Genomic DNA, 19,628 nt, shown 5'->3' on the forward strand with positions numbered 1-19,628 from the left:
TTGTTGTAAAACCCTGTGTTAAATTTCATTTTATCTACTTATTGTAATGTATTTATTTATTTGAAACATTTTTTTTCTATTTTAACCTATTTGGTATTTATTTCTTATAACGGGTATTACATTTTGGATGATTTGCTAGCTTATATTTATTTTAAATGTAATAATTGAGTTTTTATTTCCTATTTGTTTGTTTTATGTACTGATTTTTTAGCATTATGTTTCATTGTTTATTTGAGTATTTATTTATATCTAGTCCCTTGTAGTCCTCTGGGGGTCCCAGAACCCCAGTATAAAAAGATGTAAAGATTTAAGTTACAGAACTTAAAGTGGTTCACTATATCACCTATTTAAAAACTTCAAATTAAAACCTTGAATCACCTCTAACAGCACGTCCATCATCACTCACGAATCCATATGCAGTGGCCGAGCATTTATAACTTCTAATAAATTTAGCAGCGTGTCGATGATTATCTACTCGGGACTCCCTCTTAGTCTGTGCTATTAATAACTCTGAGCTGTGGGTCTGGATCAGAGATGGAGGCGGAGCCAGAGGAACATTCTCTCTTCAGAGCAGGAATCAAAACAAGAGAGGGACACGCCTTCTTCATGGTGTACCTCTGCTGTCAAGACTGCCTGCACAAATCTGGAGGATGATGATGAAGAAGATGATGATGATGATGGTGATCCAGCTCTAACATCTGCATCTTACGCGCGTTAACATCCTTCAATCCGTCCTCGACATGATATCCGCAGAAATGCTCGGTCGCGGTCGCTGACAGGCTGCATTCATACTGAGCGCTCCATTATGCCCAACCAAAAAAGCAACAAGGGGAAGAGAAATAAACGCACGAATAGTAGCGGGGACGAGCAAGAAAATGGAGCCTCTGCGTCTGGGGTTACGGGAGGAACTGCCTCGACGTTGACCGGAGCCACGGCGGGTCCGCCGAGCGACAACAGAAGCGGTAAGAACCGACCGTCACTTCACTTCAGTCAGGGTTCGAGCAATAGGTGCGTTTCCCTAAACGTGCACGCGCGCCTTCCCTTCCTCAAATGTTTTCTCACTTGCTGCAACTTGTTTCGCGCGCGTGTCATCACCACCATCACTGTTGTTACGACATTAGCCCGGAGATTTCCGCGCTTTCACTTGTCGTCCTGCAACTGTAAGGTGGTTGTGTTTAGGCCTTGCTCAAGGGTACATGCACTTGACATGGAGCTACATGTGATCTGGGCATTGAATGTTGTGTAATGGCAGGTCATGTCAATATAGTGACGCACTGTTTGGGTGTTTAATTATGCATAGAATGGCACGGGCTCTTGAGGTGGAGGAAATGCTTGCTTGTATTTTGAGTGGGTGATGTTGTGAGATGGAATAGCAGACTGCCAGGTAATCCTTATTTATTTCTAAATAAAAGTATTCATTCATGTTTATTCGTTTAAAACAACTGAAATTGCTGTCTGGCAGATTGTTCAGGTTGTGTGTTTTTACCTTGAGGAAAAATACAAAAATCTTTTGCAGAAGTGTAGACTGAAGCTTGCATTTATGAGTGAAGCAGAGCAACAGAGCCTTTCCTTCTGCGCTCAAAGCATTCTTTAAAGGCATAGTCCTCTCAAAAAATGAAAATTTACTGCTATTTTACTCACCCTGCAAGTTTTTGCTGACTTGTTGTTGTTCTGTAGAACATTTAAAGTTTTTAGTTGAATCCATCATGAAATGTATGAAAAGTCATCAGCTACCAGGGATGGACCACCATAACTTTCTGACGGTATGATAACCTTGGATAAAAATACCACAGTATGTCTGTATTGTGATTACTGCTCTAAAATAAATACATTTTTAATGTCTGAGTAAAAAACAACAACTTTCCCCCCATTGAACACAATTTATTTGATTTTAGGAAACATATTATAATATTTTGAAGCAGTAAACATGTCAGGCTAAATAATTCAAATTAATCATTGACTTCTCTATCCTCATTAGTTTCAGTGACACAGATATATTTACAACACATAAACACCCATACACATACCATAGGAATGGTATTACTGATTTTTTTTTTTTTTGCAGATTTAAAACCTTGACTTTTCCAAACCACGGTAAACCTTGAAACAGGTTACCATACACTGCCTAACCAGTTCAGCACTTTGAGTTAAAAAAAACTCCAGCCAAAATAGAATAGAATGAATACTGTTTCTTGCACTGACTGATTGCTTCACTTCATAAGACATCTGTGTAATTTTGCTTTACCTGTATTTTTGTTTACATTTTTTTTTGGTTCATCAGAGTCCCAATCTCCATTGACATGCATTTTAGGAATCCCTGAATATTCAGCTCAAAATTAGGGTCACAGTTTATTTTGGCGGTCCGTTTGTTTATTTTAAGTTACATTGCATCTACATGCCAACTAATTCTCATTAAATTATAAGTAGACTGTTAGGTTAGGGTTAGGTTGACATGTACTTTCTTATAGTCAGTTAAATGTCTGTTGAATGAGCATATCAACAGATATTAAGCAGACAGTCTACTAATACTCAAATGCAATGGTTCTCAAAGTGGGGGTCGGGGGACACTGAAGGGGGGTCGCCTGGTGATTTCCAAAAATCTATAAATTTTTATTAATCTATAAGAATGACCATATTTTATCCATAACCTACTGAAGAGAAAAAATAGTTGTTTATAGTTACTAGTTCTGTTGGATTGCAACCCCTGGGGTAATTGCATTATATTAAAGACACAGCAGTAGCGTCAGATGCAGCAGATTGATTTCATAACACCAGGTTAAACTTTCTGGCCCATTTATAGCACTGGCATGCATTAAAAAATAAACAATGAATAGACTTGGGTCCATTGGTGTGTGTGCCCCATTGTATGCAAGGTTTCTGTATTTATAACCACTTCAGAGGATATTAGTGGTGAGTCACTGGCATTGTCATTTTGGGGGTTGCGGGCTGAAAAGTTTGGGAACCCCTGCTCAAACGGACCATCAAAATAAAGTGTTACCAAAATTAGATATATGTCTATATTTAATTATTAAATATATTGTGATAATGAATATTTGCAATATTGATATCATAGACACTTCAAAATACAGCTTAATCTGGCCTACTAAACGCTGAAATATCATTCTGTGACTGTTTATAGGGCTATTGTATGGTGACCCTGTGCAATAAGCCTTTAATAATTAATAGTTAAGGTGATGTTAATGCCTAATAACATGTTAAAATCACAGTCTTAATCTGATTACTACAAGTCAAAATAGTTTTGATATTTTTAAATAATTCATATATTTTTTTTACCTTTTTATAATTTTTTTTCTTGCCGTCTATTTTAATCCATTAATTAATATTTACTAATGAAACTATAAAAAGTTACCTGTTGTACTTTATAATACCTTTGCAATTTAATTAGTTAACATTTGTTTCCTCTGAACATGTACAGTAAAGTAATATACAAAGTTTTGTTTGTTATATTACCTATTAAAATAGCCTTGATACTGTATATCGTGAGAAAACTTCAGCAATTAGTTGGCACAAAAACATTTAAAATCATCACAAGCCTACTTAAAATTTTCTTAAATGTTTTGCTAATAAAAGTCACCTCTTAATTGTCTCAAAGGTGAGCAAATTCCACCTATTCCTACCCACTCCACCTATAGCTAGTGTGGTGAGAGCTCTGGCGCAGTTGTCCTGTGGCTGCCATCGCATCATCCAAGTGGATGCTGCACACTGGTTGTGGAGTGGAGAGACCCCCGCTCATGATTGTAAAGCGCTTTGGGTATATACACAATAAATGCGCTAAACAAACAAAAAAAAACATTCATTTTTAAGTAAACAATCCCCTTGATCATCCAGCCCCACTCCATGTTGTCATTTTAACCAGACACAAACATTAGTGAGAAAAACCCACTCAGGGCTGCCATTGCGTTAAACAAATTAACCTGCTCCTCACTACAGTCGACTTCACACAAGTTTATGAGAGATGCAGTTCTTTCACTTTATGCTGACACAGTCTGGGTAATGTGCTTGAAAGGTAAAGCGAACACGTTAACTGTAGTGATTCAAACATGAAAACAGCACTTTTGAAGGCGGCTGTCAATCAAATTTGAGGAGCAAAATTCTCTGTTGTGTAATTGTCTTTCTCTGTCTCTCATGACACATGCACCCTTCATTCACGAAAGTTACATAATATTTTTTTTCTGTTGGAGTGGGATTCGCACCCACAGAGTTATCATAAATAGAATTGATGGATTCGTTGTACTGACATTGAAAATTCTGCCAGAGAAGCTGCTTGAATCACACTGCCTATAAATAGATGTCCCTCAATGAATTGATAGAAGGTTACATTTATTCACATTTGTATTCATTCACCCAGTCATTCATTTGTTCATTAGCATAGAAAACATTTAACCACGTAAAACAAACATTTAGTTATTTCTTTATTTGTATATCATGAGTAACACTAAATGTAAACACTGTAGTCTGCATTAGGGCAGGGCATAGATATGACAAAGATCTCATATCATGACATAAGTCATTTCTGAAAATTCAATCAATTAATAGATTACGTATATTAACACATTTTCTATAGTATATACAGTACTTGAAAATGTACTAGTTCATATGTGATTATATTTCTCACTTTATTTAGAACAAATGTGTGATTAAAAAATTATAATAAAAATAAACGTTAATAATTACATCCCATTCACACGGGGCGTCAGCGTCAACGCTTCTTATTCACTTAGAATGTGTGACGTCAGGTGTTGCCGAACTGCATTGTTGATCCATCTGCGCTGTTCAGAGACGTTGCTCGCTGCAGAAGTTGGGACTAGCTCATTTTTTCAAGTGCCGACGGAAGCGTCAGCCAATCAGATCGCTGTATGCAAATACACCAGCTAGACTGTGGCCTATTGCTATTGGCTGACGATTCTATGACGATTGTTTCAGCCCCAACTTCAGGCACGCCTTCATTCAAGCGTTGACGCTGAAGCCCCGTGTGAATGGGGCGTTAGGGCTGTGCGATTTGGGGAAAATATCTAATTGAGATGTTTTTTGACAGATATTGTGATTTGATTTACGCTTTAATTCTGTAGTCAAGCTTCAGCTCAATAATCTGTAAGCCGTGGCAACAATTCTGCGACAGCTCCTAAAAATGACCTGTTTTTGTTTGGTGTCTGTGACTTGAAACCACAATATTTCCATATTACAAATGCTGTTTTACTTTGATACTAATTCGACTATTAATGTTTCTGAAGCAACAGACGCCGTATTCCCACTTGTCAGGGCTTTCTTGTTTGTTTTCTTTTTTCTTTTATTTTTTGCGTAGTTCAGTTGCGCAATTCTGATTGGGCAGAATGAAAGTGCGCTCGCTCAATTGGCTAGTAAGGCTGTCACACACAGCCGGTGTTCTGTTGATTTGTCCTACGTTTGTCAGATTGTTCACCTTCCATTCAAAAAGTTGGCAGTATATTTTGATGACGCAATATGCTGCCCATCAGATTTTGCTACCAGTGTAAATTTGAATGTGGAGTAGTGTGATATGAAGCTGTAATATTGTCCTTACCTACCTAAGATCTAACCCCAACCTCAAAACCATTCAAATACTGTGTTGGTAGCGTAATCTGATGGGCAGGATAAAATGTCAGGACACATGTTGTCACGCATTTGCTCCGGGCAGAGGAAATGAAATAATACACATACTGTATATTTCATATGGCAACCTCTTGTGATTAACTAATCGCAACTTTTCAAATTGCTGTTGCGATTTGATTTCGATTAATCACACAGCCCTATTAATAATATATAAAACTCTTTCAAAAGCTAATGATTTATAGGCCCAACATAAAAAATAGTATATCGCAAAATATAAACATTATACTTTCAAGATTGTAACTTTCTCACCATGCTATTGTTCATGTATCTTTCTGCATCCCCATAATGGCATGTAATATTGCGCTAATATAAATTATGAAAAAATATGACCATAAATAGTGTAAATAATGTGAAATAAACATAAAATGAAACGAGTAGACAGACATTTTATTTTGTCAATACAATATACACTCTCAGAAAACATGGCACAATGTTGTTAGAAGGTACAAACCCTTGTCACGGGGGCAGCACCTTTTTATGGAAAAGAATTGTACCTTAAGACAAAGAAACAGATTTGTACCATTGCAGTTTGTACCTTTTAAAGACATGATTTGTACCATGGGAAACCAAAATGCACTTTTGGTTTTTTAAACCAGCAAATACAATATTGTATCTTCATCAAATACAAATCTGATCCATAAAGGTTTCACTACAGTAACAAGACACTTTGTACCTTAACAGTGTCAAATGTGTTGCTTCAACAACTATTTAAAGGCATTTTGCTTTATCCAAAATGTGTCCATTTTTTTTAGTAAATATATAAACATTATACAGTTTTAAACAATTGTTACAACCGGCTCAACGTTGCAACATTAGAGAGACAATACGGACCAGGTAAATTGAAAAGAGAAATGATTTATTAACAAAATGTATAATTAACAAAAGTATTTAAAGCAATCCAAGTCAGTATAGGTGAAAGTCAGTAATGAAAAGCATGTGTATGGAAGTGTACTGAGCTCATGATCCAAACACAAAACTAATTCAAAAGCGCCAAGCAGAGACGTCCGGCTAATCGAGCTCTCTAGACAGAATGCCGGACTCCTTATAAACACCCCACGATGAGTCTCAGGTGGGATGACCCACCCACCAATCTGCAATCACGCAGAATCTGCAAATAACAAACACACATACAAACAGGTCCCACATGGGACCTAACAACAATGTTTTTTTTTATGTTTCTTTTTGTGTAAATGCACCTTTTCCAATTATTATTAAGAATAAAAAATACTTTAACATGAATCAAAAGATCTATTTTTGCTAAACATTTCACAACACTTTTCAGAAAAGTGTTACAGAAACACATTCTCCCATCTACAATATAAAAATGTTTCTTAATACCTTTTTAATTATTTCAAATTTCATTTAACTTAATTTTGAAATAGAAATAGAATTATGCAAAAGTATTGTAACGAGATATGCACAATGTTTGATTAGTTTTACAATAGCAAAATGTCTGCATGAACACTCTCCATATGCAGGAGTTTTGCCAGCTCACTTGTGTAGTGGAAAGCAAACGCCAAAAGGTGCGGATATCAATAATTAAACTGTATTTATCCGAAAATGCTCACCAAATGTTTATTAAAAATGCCTTAAATGTTTAGTTTGCAAAAAAGTTTTGTTTCACCAGTTGTTTTGTATTATAGAATTTAATAATTAATGTTTATGAGTTTCTTTAAACGTGCTTTTACATGGTGATTCATGCTTTAATATGGAAATTTTTCATAAAATCACTTTGCCTTTCCAGTAATATTTATTTTCATAGATATCGTAATAAAGGAGTTGTCCAACACTTATGTACCTTTTTTATGTGAACTATTGTGTATCTTCATTTCTCTTGTGCCATAAAAAGTACAGAACTGTATCATAAGAGGTCTTTTCCGTACCACATAAGGTACAACTTTAACAAAGGGACAAATCTGTTCCTGAAGGAAAATTATTTGTCCCACGATGTACCTTTTTTTCTGAGAGTGTGCAGTAGTAGTATTTCATGTCATATGGCACAGCCCTTATCTGCATTACAGATAATTTACACACACACACACACACACACACACACACACACACACACACACACACACACACACACACACACACACACACACACACACACACAAAAATAGCCATTATTTCCTCACCCTCAAATTGTTTCAAGCCCAAATTACATTTTTTAAAACCAAAAAATCTTAATGTCACTGTTCACTTTTGTTGCGTTGCCTGCAGTGTAAGTGAATCATTCTAAAATCTCTTTTGGCTTTTCATTCAACAAAAGAAATTGACACCAGCTTGGAACAACACGAGTGCGAGGAAATGATGAAAGTGTTGTCATTTCCTGAGTTAACAGCATCTTCACTGTGTTTGGCAGAGGCTCCATGTGCCACTCCATTAGTGTGCAGTCTTGGCCGTCCCGTCGACCTTGAGAAGGACGACTACCAGCGTGTGGTGTGCAACAGTGAACTCTGCCCCTATGGCAACTGGATGCACCTGCAGTGCTTTTATGAGTGGGAGAGCAGCATCCTGGTGCAGTTCAACTGCATCGGCCGGGCGCGCAGCTGGAACGAGAAGCAGTGCCGGCAGAACATGTGGACCAAAAAAGGCTACGATCTGGCCTTCCGCTTCTGCTCCTGCCGCTGCGGCCAGGGACACCTGAAAAAGGATACAGACTGGTACCAGGTGAAGCGCATGCAGGACGAGCGCAAGAAAAAGATGCCTGAGAAGGGGAGCGGAAAGCTCAGCAGCATGGCCTGCGGAGGTGGTGCTTGCGGCGGGCCGGAAACTGCCGACGAGCCCAAGAAAGGGAAATCTCCAGCGAGTCATAAGCTGGCGCACCGCGGCTCCAGTCAGGAGCTTTCACGCAGACAATCAGCAGATTGGCAGAACTGTCAGGAGCGATGTCACGCTGGTCCTCTCAATGCAGTCGGTGGGATGTCCCACGGGCTGCGCTCCCCTTGTGAATCCCCGGCTCAGTCCCCTCCGTCAGGCTTCTCCTCCTTCTCCCCTCAGCCTCTCGGCGGGCCGCGCAGCTCCAGACATCTGGGCGAGTTCCTAAAGAACGCGGTTCATACAGAAGGACACAAGAAGCACTTTCAGGCTGGGGGTCTGGTAGGACGAGGGGCTCTTCTGGAGCAGGGAGCTGCCAACATGTGCCTGCCTCGGCTTGACAACCCCGTGCAGTTCCTGAGGAGGCTGGATCTTTCAGAGCTGCTCACGCACATTCCCCGGCACAAACTCAACACGTATCATGTGCGCATGGAGGACGATGCCCAAGCCGGGCAGGGAGAGGATCTCAGGAAGTTCATCCTCTCTGCGCTCAGTGCCAGTCACCGTAACGTGGTGAACTGTGCCCTGTGCCATCACACGCTGCCCATCTTTGAGCAGTTCCCTTTAGTGGACGGAACCCTGTTTCTAAGCCCCTCGCGCCATGATGAGATTGAGTATGATGTACCTTGCCACTTACAAGGTGAGCAAATCCACTATTATTCATCATTAAACTTGTTTTAGTTAAGAAAGACGTCCTGAATTATGTCAAGCATGAACATTTTTAATGTTTTCTTTCAGATTATTTATTTTAAGATTGCTCATTGTAGTGTTTTACGTTATGAGAAAAAGGATATTTCACCCAAAAATAGTTATTTTTTTGTGTCATTTACTTTCTCTTTATTTGTTTCAAACCTTTCTGAGCTTCTTTCTTCTGTTGAACACAAAATAAGTTATTTTGAAAAATGTTGGAAACCTGTAACCATTGATTTGCATAGCAATTAGTTAATGGTTAAAAGTTTTCAGTTTTCTTAAAAATATCTTTCTTTGTGTCCAACGGAAGAAAGAAACTCAAAAAGGTTTGAACACCACTTGAGGGTGTAAATACTGAGTAATTCTTCATTTTTGAATGAGCTATCACTTCAGTCATTTGATGCTTTTATCCAAAGCTACTTTCAAATGGGAAATTTGACTTTGAAATTGAATTTGAAGTCACTTCAATATCACTGTCTAAACATTTCTCAATATTAAGTATAAGGTAAACACTAGTATTTGTTGAGATTGCTGGATTATTTGCTATTTTGGATTTCATGTACATTTCTGCAATTTTAAAGCTTATAATACCTTTGCTACGTTTGCTACATTGTTACATTAACTTTAATTCTATATGTAAATATGCTAATAATTCAAAAGCGTTAAATGCTAAATGTAATCTTTAGCAAATCTAATATCAATTATCATAACACTGTGATAACATTAAAAGGGATAATTCAGTTTTGACACAAAAGAAAATATTTTGAAAAATGTTGGAAACCTGTTACCATTGACTTGTTTGAAATCAATGGTTACAAGTTTTCAGCGTTCTTCATACTATCTTATTTTGTGTCCAACAGAAGAAAGAAACTCATAAGGGTTTGAACACCACTTGAGAGTGAGTAAATAGTGAGTAAATCTTCATTTTTGGGTGAGCTATCCCTTTAATCATTTGGCGGATGCTTTTATCCTAAGTTACTTGCAAATTAGAAATGTTTTACAGTATGCTCAGTTACTGTAGAAGCACAGTCAATTACTTTAATATCACTGTCTACAGAATTCTCAGTAAGTAAAGTACAGGCTAGTATTGCCTAAGATTCCTGATCGTTTTGGATTTCATACACAATTCTCCCATTTTAACATTTACAGTAGATTAGATTTGCTGTCATTGTATATTGACTCAAATTGTATATGTAAACATCCTTTCATAATTATGCTCTGATACCTTTACCATTTGAAGGAATAATTCACCCAAAACTGAACATTCTGAGTTCTTTATTTTTTTGACACAAAAGAAGATATTTAGAAAAACGTTGAAACCTTGCAACCATTAACTTGTTTTTCCTATTGTGGAAGTCAATGGTTACAGGTTTTCAACTTTCTTCAAAATATCTTCTCTTGTATCCAACAGAAGAAAGAAACTCATAAAGGTTTAGACATCACTTGATAAAGCTTCATAACACTGTGATAACATGTAAAGGGATAGTTCACCCAAAACGGAACATTCTTTATTCTTTTTGACACAAAAGAAGATATTTAGAAAAATGTTGGAAACCTGCAACTATTGACTTGTTTGAAGTCAATGGTTACAGGCTTTCAGCTTTCTTTAAAATATCTTCTTTTGTGTTAAACTCATAAAGGTTTGGGACTTGAAGGCAACTTAATAGTGAGTAAATCTTTATTTTTGGGTGAGCTATTCCTTCAATCATTTGGTGGATGCTTATATCCAAAGTTACTTGCAAATGAGAAATGAAACACACTCAGAGAATTAGGGGGCCCCAAACATTGCCAAGAACCTTATATTAATCATATAGCTCTTTTATAAATATATCAATATTTCAGAAACCTTGTTTCAATAAAACCAGTATTAAACAACAGTCCACATTTTTGAATCTTACTCATTCAAAATGTCATCATTACTCTGATATTTTAATGCCAATGTTAAGTGTAAATGAAATGTTAAGGACTTTCATGGTGCTACATGCTGTCAATCAGGGGTGGACTTGATTAGGAGCGAGGTAAGCAGACCAATGTGAAGAAGCCTATATTAATCATATAGCTCTTTTATAGATTTTCTATCATATGTTGTGAGATCTGTCTATAACCATTAAGATTTTAATGCTATTACTTCTTTTCAAAACCCGGGGCCCCCATGAATAGTGAAACGTTCCCTCTGTACAGCACATGCAAATATTAAAATCTAATCACAAATATGGTTTATTAATCGTAACTGTACATATAGTGTAAACTTTTTTTTTGTGAATTTATTGTATTTAATTTTACATTAAGAATATAAAGGTTCCACTTAAAATATATTTCTAACATGCATTTTATTTTCATAAAAACGAACCTACAGAGAAAATCTATAGAGAAAGAGAGTGTTTTGAGTTTTAATGCTAGGGCCACATACATGGGATTGCTTAGGGCCCCCAAATCACTAAGTCCGCCCCTGGTCACTTCAATATCATTGTCTAAAAAGTTTCTCAATATTAAGTAAAAGCTAAACACTATTATAAAATCTCATATCTGTTATCATAACTCAAGACTTAAAGAAATAATTTACCCAAAACTGAACTGAACATCTGAGTTCTTTATTGAAAAATATATTTTCCTACCATTAAATCCAATGGTTGCAGGTTTTCAGCTTTCCCTAAGCATTAGCGTTCATCAACGCGTTCATTTTCCCGTCTTTAGCATTCAAATCAAATCAATCAAAAAAATGCATAAAGCTTTAGAAACACTAGAGCAGGGGTCAAACTCAATTCCTGGAGGGCCGAAGCCCTGCACAGTTTAGTTCCAACCCTGCTCCAACACACTTACCTGTAGGTTTCAAACAAGCCTGAAGGACTCGATTAGTTTGATCAGGTGTGTTTAATTAGGGTTGGAACTAAACTGTGCAGAGCTGCGGCCCTTTTGGAACTGAGTTTGACACCTGTGCACTAGAGGGTGAGTAAATAGTGAGTACATTGTCATTTTTTGGTTGAAATATCCCTTTAAAATGATCGAAAGCACAATTGGATCGATTTTAACAATGTCCATTTACTCTTAATCATCTTTAAATTATCAAACAATTTCCACACCGTTTTGTAAGCTTGATGTTTGCATTTTTAGTAGTGAAATTATAAATATCCCTAAAACACAAATGTCACTTACTTTCTTGTTGCTGGTATAATGAAAGTTTTCTTTTACTTGATTCTTTCTCTGTTCTTCTTATTAAAAAGAACACAGTGGTTTGGAGCATCGCAAGCACACCGTTAATGGCTTAAAAAATAGCAAGAACAGCAAAAAACTTTTCCAGCCTTGCCATTTATATTAAACGATGCCGGGCTGAGTCGTTGATGAACTCTGTATGATAATAAGTTTTCACCACAGCAATAACAACTCAAGTGGCATTTGCGAATGAAATATGACTGTTGTTGAATACTAAAGCAAGGATGTTTTCAGTGAAATATCAAAAAGCGTTTAGTTGATTGAGAATAAAAGACATCCTTTTCTTCTCCTAATTAAGAAGCAAAGCAGCTGTGACAGATAATAATGCTTTGATCGTGGCATGTCATTAAATCCCTATTAGAATATATTTTCATGAATTAGTGTCTGATTGCAGTTTAAAAGGGGTTTCTGTTTATGTTCTAAAGGGAGGCTGATGCACCTTTATGCCATCTGCGTGGACTGCCTGGAAGGAGTGCACAAAATCGTGTGTATAAAGTGCAAGTCCAGGTGGGATGGAAGCTGGCACCAGTTGGGCACAATGTATACATACGATATACTGGCTGCGTCGCCGTGCTGTCAGGTAATGCATTTGTTTGTTTTCTGTATTATATTTCATATATTTAGGTTATTAGCCCTTTTGTGAATATTCTAAGAAGAGAATATTCCAAATATTCTCCAAGTCATGTTTAACAGTCATTTTTAGGGTACTTCCTATAATTTTTTTTCTGAAAAAAGTCGTATTTATTTTAGTTTGGTGGGAATAAAAGCAGTTTTTACATCTTTAAGGTCAGTGGACCCATTTTACAAGACTATTATAACACGTTTTGTAGGGCTGTGCGATTTAGGGAAAATATCTAATTGCGATTATTTATGTTTTTGATTGTTACATCCCTTCCGTTACTTTTTTATGGTCAAGGGGGAACGAAAAGGAAAACATTAAGCCGGTTATGCTTATTGCTGCCATTTACAATAGATGAGGAACAACAAGACACGAAAGTGCTACTTAAGTGAACTTGTTCATTATAAACAAGCTGTGGATGTTTAAATGCGTATGGAAAAATAAAGTTTCACACAAAAGTAGTTACTACATCGATTTCACAACAAAAAATAAAAAATAAAATAAACAAGTTTAACAGAAATAAGGAGGATAAAGGGAACGGACTGTACCAAACAAAAGAAAAGAATAAAACAACACTCAGCTAACTAACCTAATAAAATCTTCCCCTAGAACTACAAATTAAAACAAAAAGTAAACCTTCAACGTCAGAGATATCGTATCTTACTTACTCTCTCCTTCCAAAGTAAAACTTACAAGTGTGGCACAAATCCGTAACCTAGTATAAATAAAAGAATGCTGCGTGTTCGCAATGTTCATCACGTAACAGAGCTCACCTATTCCAACTCCTCCATCCAAAATAATACACAGATACAATGTTCACACTCCAGGTCTTAAAAGAGTTTGAAACAAAAACGTTTCAGTATTTACATGTCAAACAAAGCACACCAACAAAAGTTAATCAAACAATGATGGATCAAAGCTAAAGGGGAAGAAACACACACTCAAAACAAAAGTCAAACACAGCTTAAGTTCACACAAAATGTCAGCTATTCCGAACTGATGCAGCATTTTCCTTATATAGTGTCCCACCATCCTGCAGCGCAACGATTGGAACTCTTCTCTATTGCGTCATCGCACGTCAGTCTGTGTCTTGAATGATTGACATCCAACACAGCCAACCCGCGTATCCTATAAACGCAAAAAAAAAAAACAGCAAAAGCAAAACAACAGTCCCCAAATGACATAGACGTAACACAGATATTACGATTTCGATTTGATTCGCAATTTATTTTGTAGTCAAGCTTCAGCTCAATAAACTGTATCATAGCTTACATTTCCTAAATCCAGTGAGTGTTAGTTAAAAAAGGATCTGAAAAGAGATTAACTTACTTAAGGTAAATGTTTATTCAAATTAGTTTTTAAATATTCAGAAATGAATCACGCATTTTTCTCTAGAGCAGACAGTAAACATAAATAAAATAACCTTACCTTTCTGTAAACATGTTGAACTCAGATTAGGGAGATGGTGTAGCTTATTATACAAACAAAAAAAACAGTAATTATAAAAATTACAGAACACTCAGCAAACTAACATGGCTAAAACAACTCTGAAATAGTAGTTTGCTGTTGCTTGCTACTAGTTTGAGTGTCACTGGCAATACTTTCAGTTGACCTTTTAGCAAGACGCTCCTCATATAGCTGCCTGGGGTGCTTTTTTAGGTGCTGGTTGTTGTATTTCCTCATGCTGTGAAAACAGTTCTTACAAATTACCGGTTTGTATTTAATGTCTGTGACATTGAAACCAAAATATTTCCATATTACAGATGTCCTGTTTTTATTTGATATTAATTCGTCTATTAATGCTTCTGAAGTGCCAAATGCTATCATCACTCTGAAGCGCTTTCCTGTTTGTTAGTTTTTAAATTTCTTTTTATTGTGGGCTTTCCGCATACTTCAGTATAGCAATTCTGATTGGGCAGAACGAAAGTGTGCTCACTCAATTGGCTAGTAAGACTGTCGCACACGGACATTAGTTACGCATTTGCTCTGGGCGGGGGAAATTAAATAATACATATATATTTCACATTTTTCACATATACATTTTTCACTTCAATAAATTTTTTATATGTTGTAAATATATTGCACCATGGTTGCTTTAATATTAAAACAGCAAAGCTATTGGAAATGCAGTTAGAGCAAAACTGTTCTGTGGCGCTCCAGGAATTGAGTTTGAGACCTATACTCTAAATGAAACGCTAATGAAATGGTTCATTGCAAATTTTTGCAAACATTTATAAAGTCTGAATTTTAAAAAAGCTAATTAAGTTGAACATTACTAAATTAAGTAGTTTGTTTAAATTCAGCGCATATAATTTGTTTACAGTCAATTCCTAACCTACGTATAATTCAATTAATGCAATATAGAGACAGGTTTGACTTATTTGAGGTCAAAATTTGAGGTCACAGATTAATCCTATTTGAAGTTATGCAAACTGGAGTAAAAAAATCTGTTTTTCAAACATATTTCATGAGTGACATTATATTCTGAAGTATAATAGAGAAAAGTTAACTGAGGTTTTTAAAAAGAACACTGATCAAAATTAGAGAACGCCTTCAGATGCATCACAGCTATTGGAGATATTCAGGTGATCAATTCTACTTAATGGCAGCATAACTTTCTGGTTTTAACTGACTTTGTAAAATGGTGAGCAGTTGGAAGGTGACTAAAACCCTCTGACAGCAGGTTGTCAGCAGGCCTCGACACTTCCTACTCACTTTTGACTGATGTAACTTTCAGACATTTTAACTATAATCTTTGTTCATGCTTCAATCATTGTTGCTCTCTAATGGTGATCAATTATGATGAAGATTACATTATTTCTATATATATATATGTGTATATGTGTATGTATATATATATATATATATATATATATATATATATATATATATATGTGTATATATATATATATATATGTGTATATATGTATGTGTATGTGTATGTATATATATATATATATATATATATATATATATATATATATATATATATATATATATATATATATATATATATATATTTATTTATATATGTATATGTATGTATAAATATATAAATAAATTTACATTTTTGGGTGAACTAACTATTATCCTTTAAATATAGATCAGTGTATTTGTTTCGTCTCAAGATGGACTAAACCCAGGCCCAAGTATTTATAAATTGTTCTTTAATGTTGATCTTTAATGCATATCTGTATTTATCCATGTGTGTGTGTACTGGTTTTGGTGGTTTATGAAGACAATAGTATATATAATGACATGGGTATGACCAGCCTGATCTCACAATGAAATGTGCTGTTTTACGTTTTTTCAGTTCAGTGGCTAATTCTAGTTCAGTCGAACGAAAAGTTCGATTTTAAAAAAGGTGGCGTGGCATCAAACCCCACCCCCAAACCCAACCGTCATTGGGGGATGAGCAAATCATACTTAATTGTATGAATAAGATTGTACAAATTCATACGAATTATCCACTAAATAAAAAAGTTACAAATTGCCACGTGATACCGTTTGTATGGCCTAATTATTACAACATTGAGATGGCTTATGAGGACATGCCTTGTGTCCTCGTAATCCAAAAATGTTAAAAACATGCTTTTCACATTCAAAATTTGCTTCAGGTTTCCTGTGAGGGTTGGCTGTAGAGATCAGGGTAGGGTAAGACCATAAGCATTACTTTACAGTTTAAAGTACATTAATTTATGCCTATTGAGAGTCCTCATTAACCACCAAATCCAACATGTGTGTGGTTCTATTATAACTGAAGTTGTGTAAATGTGCTCTTACTTTCTCTGTCTGCCTAGGCCCGGCTGAACTGCAAGCATTGTGGGAAACCGGTCATAGATGTACGTGTGGGTATGCAGTATTTTTCCGAGTACAGCAATGTACAGCAGTGTCCTCACTGCGGCAATCTGGACTATCACTTTGTAAAGCCATTCTCCTCGTTCAAAGTTCTTGAAGCTTATTGACGAAAGTTGTGTTTGCATGCTAGTACTTTTCTCTATTTTTTTCTATTCATAGAATTACTTATTTTGGGCTCTCGTTGACACTTTGTGTGGGATTAGTTCTCTTTAGGAACAAACTAGAACGAATCAAAGCATATGACGTTGCGCCAGAGCGCGTCTTTTATTAAGAGAGAAACAAAAAAAGGGTGTGCTTTTGCGTATATTCTAATGCCATCCTTCAAATGTTTGAGCTTGCATTAAAAAAAAAACAAAGCAACAACAATACTGTGACAAGTGAATGTATCTCTGTATGCCAAATTTGCTCTTTTGTACAAAAAAAAAAAGAAAACAATAAAATACATAAAAGAACGCTCTCTCTTTTCACTGAGTAATTATTAATTATTCCATGGCTCGGTCAGTTATCTTTTTGATCGCAATCTCATTCCGCCCATGGGTCTTTCTACATAATTACTGTTTTCCATTTCAAATAGCAGTGCTCAATTGCAGATCAAGCCGCTTCTTTGATAAAGTAATGAAGAGACGCTCTCATGTGGGCAACCTTTGGTTTCATCAGTCTTGGAAAACAAAGACTTTGATTGAATGAGAGAAATAAATCAATTCATGGGTAAAATTCAAATACACTAGAACAGATTTTAAAAGATGACTTTAAGGCAGCAGTGCCCACACTTTTTCAGCATGCGAGCTACTTATAAAATGACCAAGTCAAAATGATCTACCTAATATAAAAACAACCCAGCCTCATTCTGAGTACGTACCCTATTTAACGTTTACATTTCTGGAGAATGCCAAATACGTCCCAGGAGCTATGTTTTTTTCCCAGTTTTTGTTTTCGCAAATTTGCCAAAGGCCACTATTTACGCTTTTTGAGATAAAATTTTTTTCTCGTGTCGGCGCAATAGCCTAGTGGTTAGCACGTCGACATATGGTGCAGTAGCACGTCAGGGCGTCCCATGTTTGAATCCCGGCTCGAGGACATTTCCCTACCCTACCCCCTCTCTCTCTCTCCAACTTCGCTTCCTGTCTAAATACTGTCCTATCTAATAAAAAAGGCCAAAAATAAATCTTTAAAAAAAATACAAATAAAAAATAAATTTTCTCTTGAGTGCAAAACACAGATTATTAAAATTTGACATATTATTTAAATTATTTGTTGTAAAACATGCAATTAATGTTTTTTCTTTTGTCAACAAAGCAATATGATCAACACAGGCTCATTCTGAAAATGTAGTTCCGCAGACTATTTTAGAGGCCGCGAATTACGTAGCCTGAGGTTTGTATAGCTGCATTAAATTTTGTTATGCTAACGCTATGGGACGGTATGATGCCATTCCGTCTGGCACTTACCGGCTGGCCGCTTACCTCCTTGTGGAGGGCTTTCCTGCTGCAACCAGTTTGTCTAGTTAGCTCGTCATGTACGTCATCGACTTGAGGCACAGAGAGGAGTTGACCGCGACAATGACCGCGTTCGAGTCCAGGAAAGAGCGATTCCAGAAATCAGTTAAGACAAAAACAGAATCCAAAAAACGAGTGAACATCAGGATGAGAATGTGGTAAAATCCGAAAATGTGGTAAAAATCAGACGAGGGCTTTTCCTTTTCTGAACGGCTTTTGTTAACCGTCAGCTGGGTTTAGGGAAGAAAGCGGGCGGGCGGGCGGGTCATTCAGTAAAATAAGTTGGGTTTAGGAAAAAAGGAGAGTGGGTCGGTCTAATGGCCGGTCACCCAGTCAATCATTCAGTCGGTTGACAACGGCCTCCAGTGGGTTCACTCGAGAACAGCGCAGACGCGAACGACACCCGTGAGAGGCATTTGAGATGCGAAAAAGCGAGCACAGCAGCCTCTCGTGAAAAACAAAAACTGAAAAAATACGTACCTCCTGGGACGTATTTTGCGGTCTCCAGAAATGTCCACGGGACTTTGTTTTTTAGAATGAGCCTTAGTTGAAAATAATAAACTCTATTTGCTAGTTCCATGGAAAAAACATGTCTAACAAATCTTGGCCTCTGAGATTATGCTGATTTGTCCTGTGGTGTGCATTTGTTTGTAGGTTTTGTAGATACAAGCATCACCCCAAATAATAATAATAATAATAAAACTGAATAATGTTAGTTGTCACATAATATGAATATGTAAAATGGGTTGACCAAATTGATCTTTTACTGTATTGTTTGTGTTAAATTAAGTCTGCTTAGATCAAAAAGATATATAATGAAAACTATTATGTCTATTGCTTTTTTTTCATGGCTAATCATGTAATGCTTTTTTGCATTTTAAGAGTAATATACAACTTGAAAAAGTTCTTACTTTTACATTTTCCTTACTAAAGTTTTGTTCACACCTCTGATTATAACTGTAAAGACATGTTTTTTAAAAATTGTTTTAAATATGCAGGAATACCAGCATCCACACCACAATTACAACAGTTAAAGCACACGGACACAATTTTGTTGAAATCACTTTTACAATGATTATCTTTTCTTAACTGAAAAATGAGGAAAACATTAGCTATGTTTCCATCCACCTATTTTATTTGCAAAATGAAAAATATTCTATTTATATGCAAAATGCGCATAAAAAAAACAGTTGATGGAAACGCCATGATGCGTATAAATTTTGAAAATGCGCATAAAAAACTTATGCGCCTAACTGGGTAGGATAAACTTTTTATTCGATAAGAAAAGA

At 36.2% G+C, this 19,628-nt stretch overlaps 1 protein-coding gene and 1 long non-coding RNA gene across 3 annotated transcripts; one reads left to right on the plus strand and one right to left on the minus strand.

Annotated features, from left to right (window-relative positions):
* The first annotated feature begins 707 nt into the window (after nt 1-707).
* heca (HECA ribonucleoprotein granule regulator) lies at nt 708-17,295 on the plus strand. Of its 2 annotated transcripts, none has more exon segments than NM_001045126.2 (4): nt 708-962; nt 8,012-9,106; nt 12,792-12,946; nt 16,786-17,031. In NM_001045126.2, coding segments are annotated over 4 exon segments (1,572 nt in total). In that variant the 5' UTR covers nt 708-805; the 3' UTR covers nt 16,951-17,031.
* On the minus strand, nt 12,838-14,590 carry LOC141379386 (uncharacterized). The gene is made up of 2 exons (XR_015518852.1): nt 14,414-14,590; nt 12,838-14,113 (listed from the first exon to the last, which is right to left on the minus strand). It is a non-coding gene; the product is annotated as an uncharacterized LOC141379386 (long non-coding RNA).
* Nucleotides 17,296-19,628: the final 2,333 nt, after the last annotated feature.

Source organism: Danio rerio, chromosome 20 (genome assembly GCF_052040795.2).
Source record: "Danio rerio strain M-AB ecotype USA chromosome 20, GRCz13ab, whole genome shotgun sequence".
Classification (NCBI taxonomy): domain Eukaryota; kingdom Metazoa; phylum Chordata; class Actinopteri; order Cypriniformes; family Danionidae; genus Danio; species Danio rerio.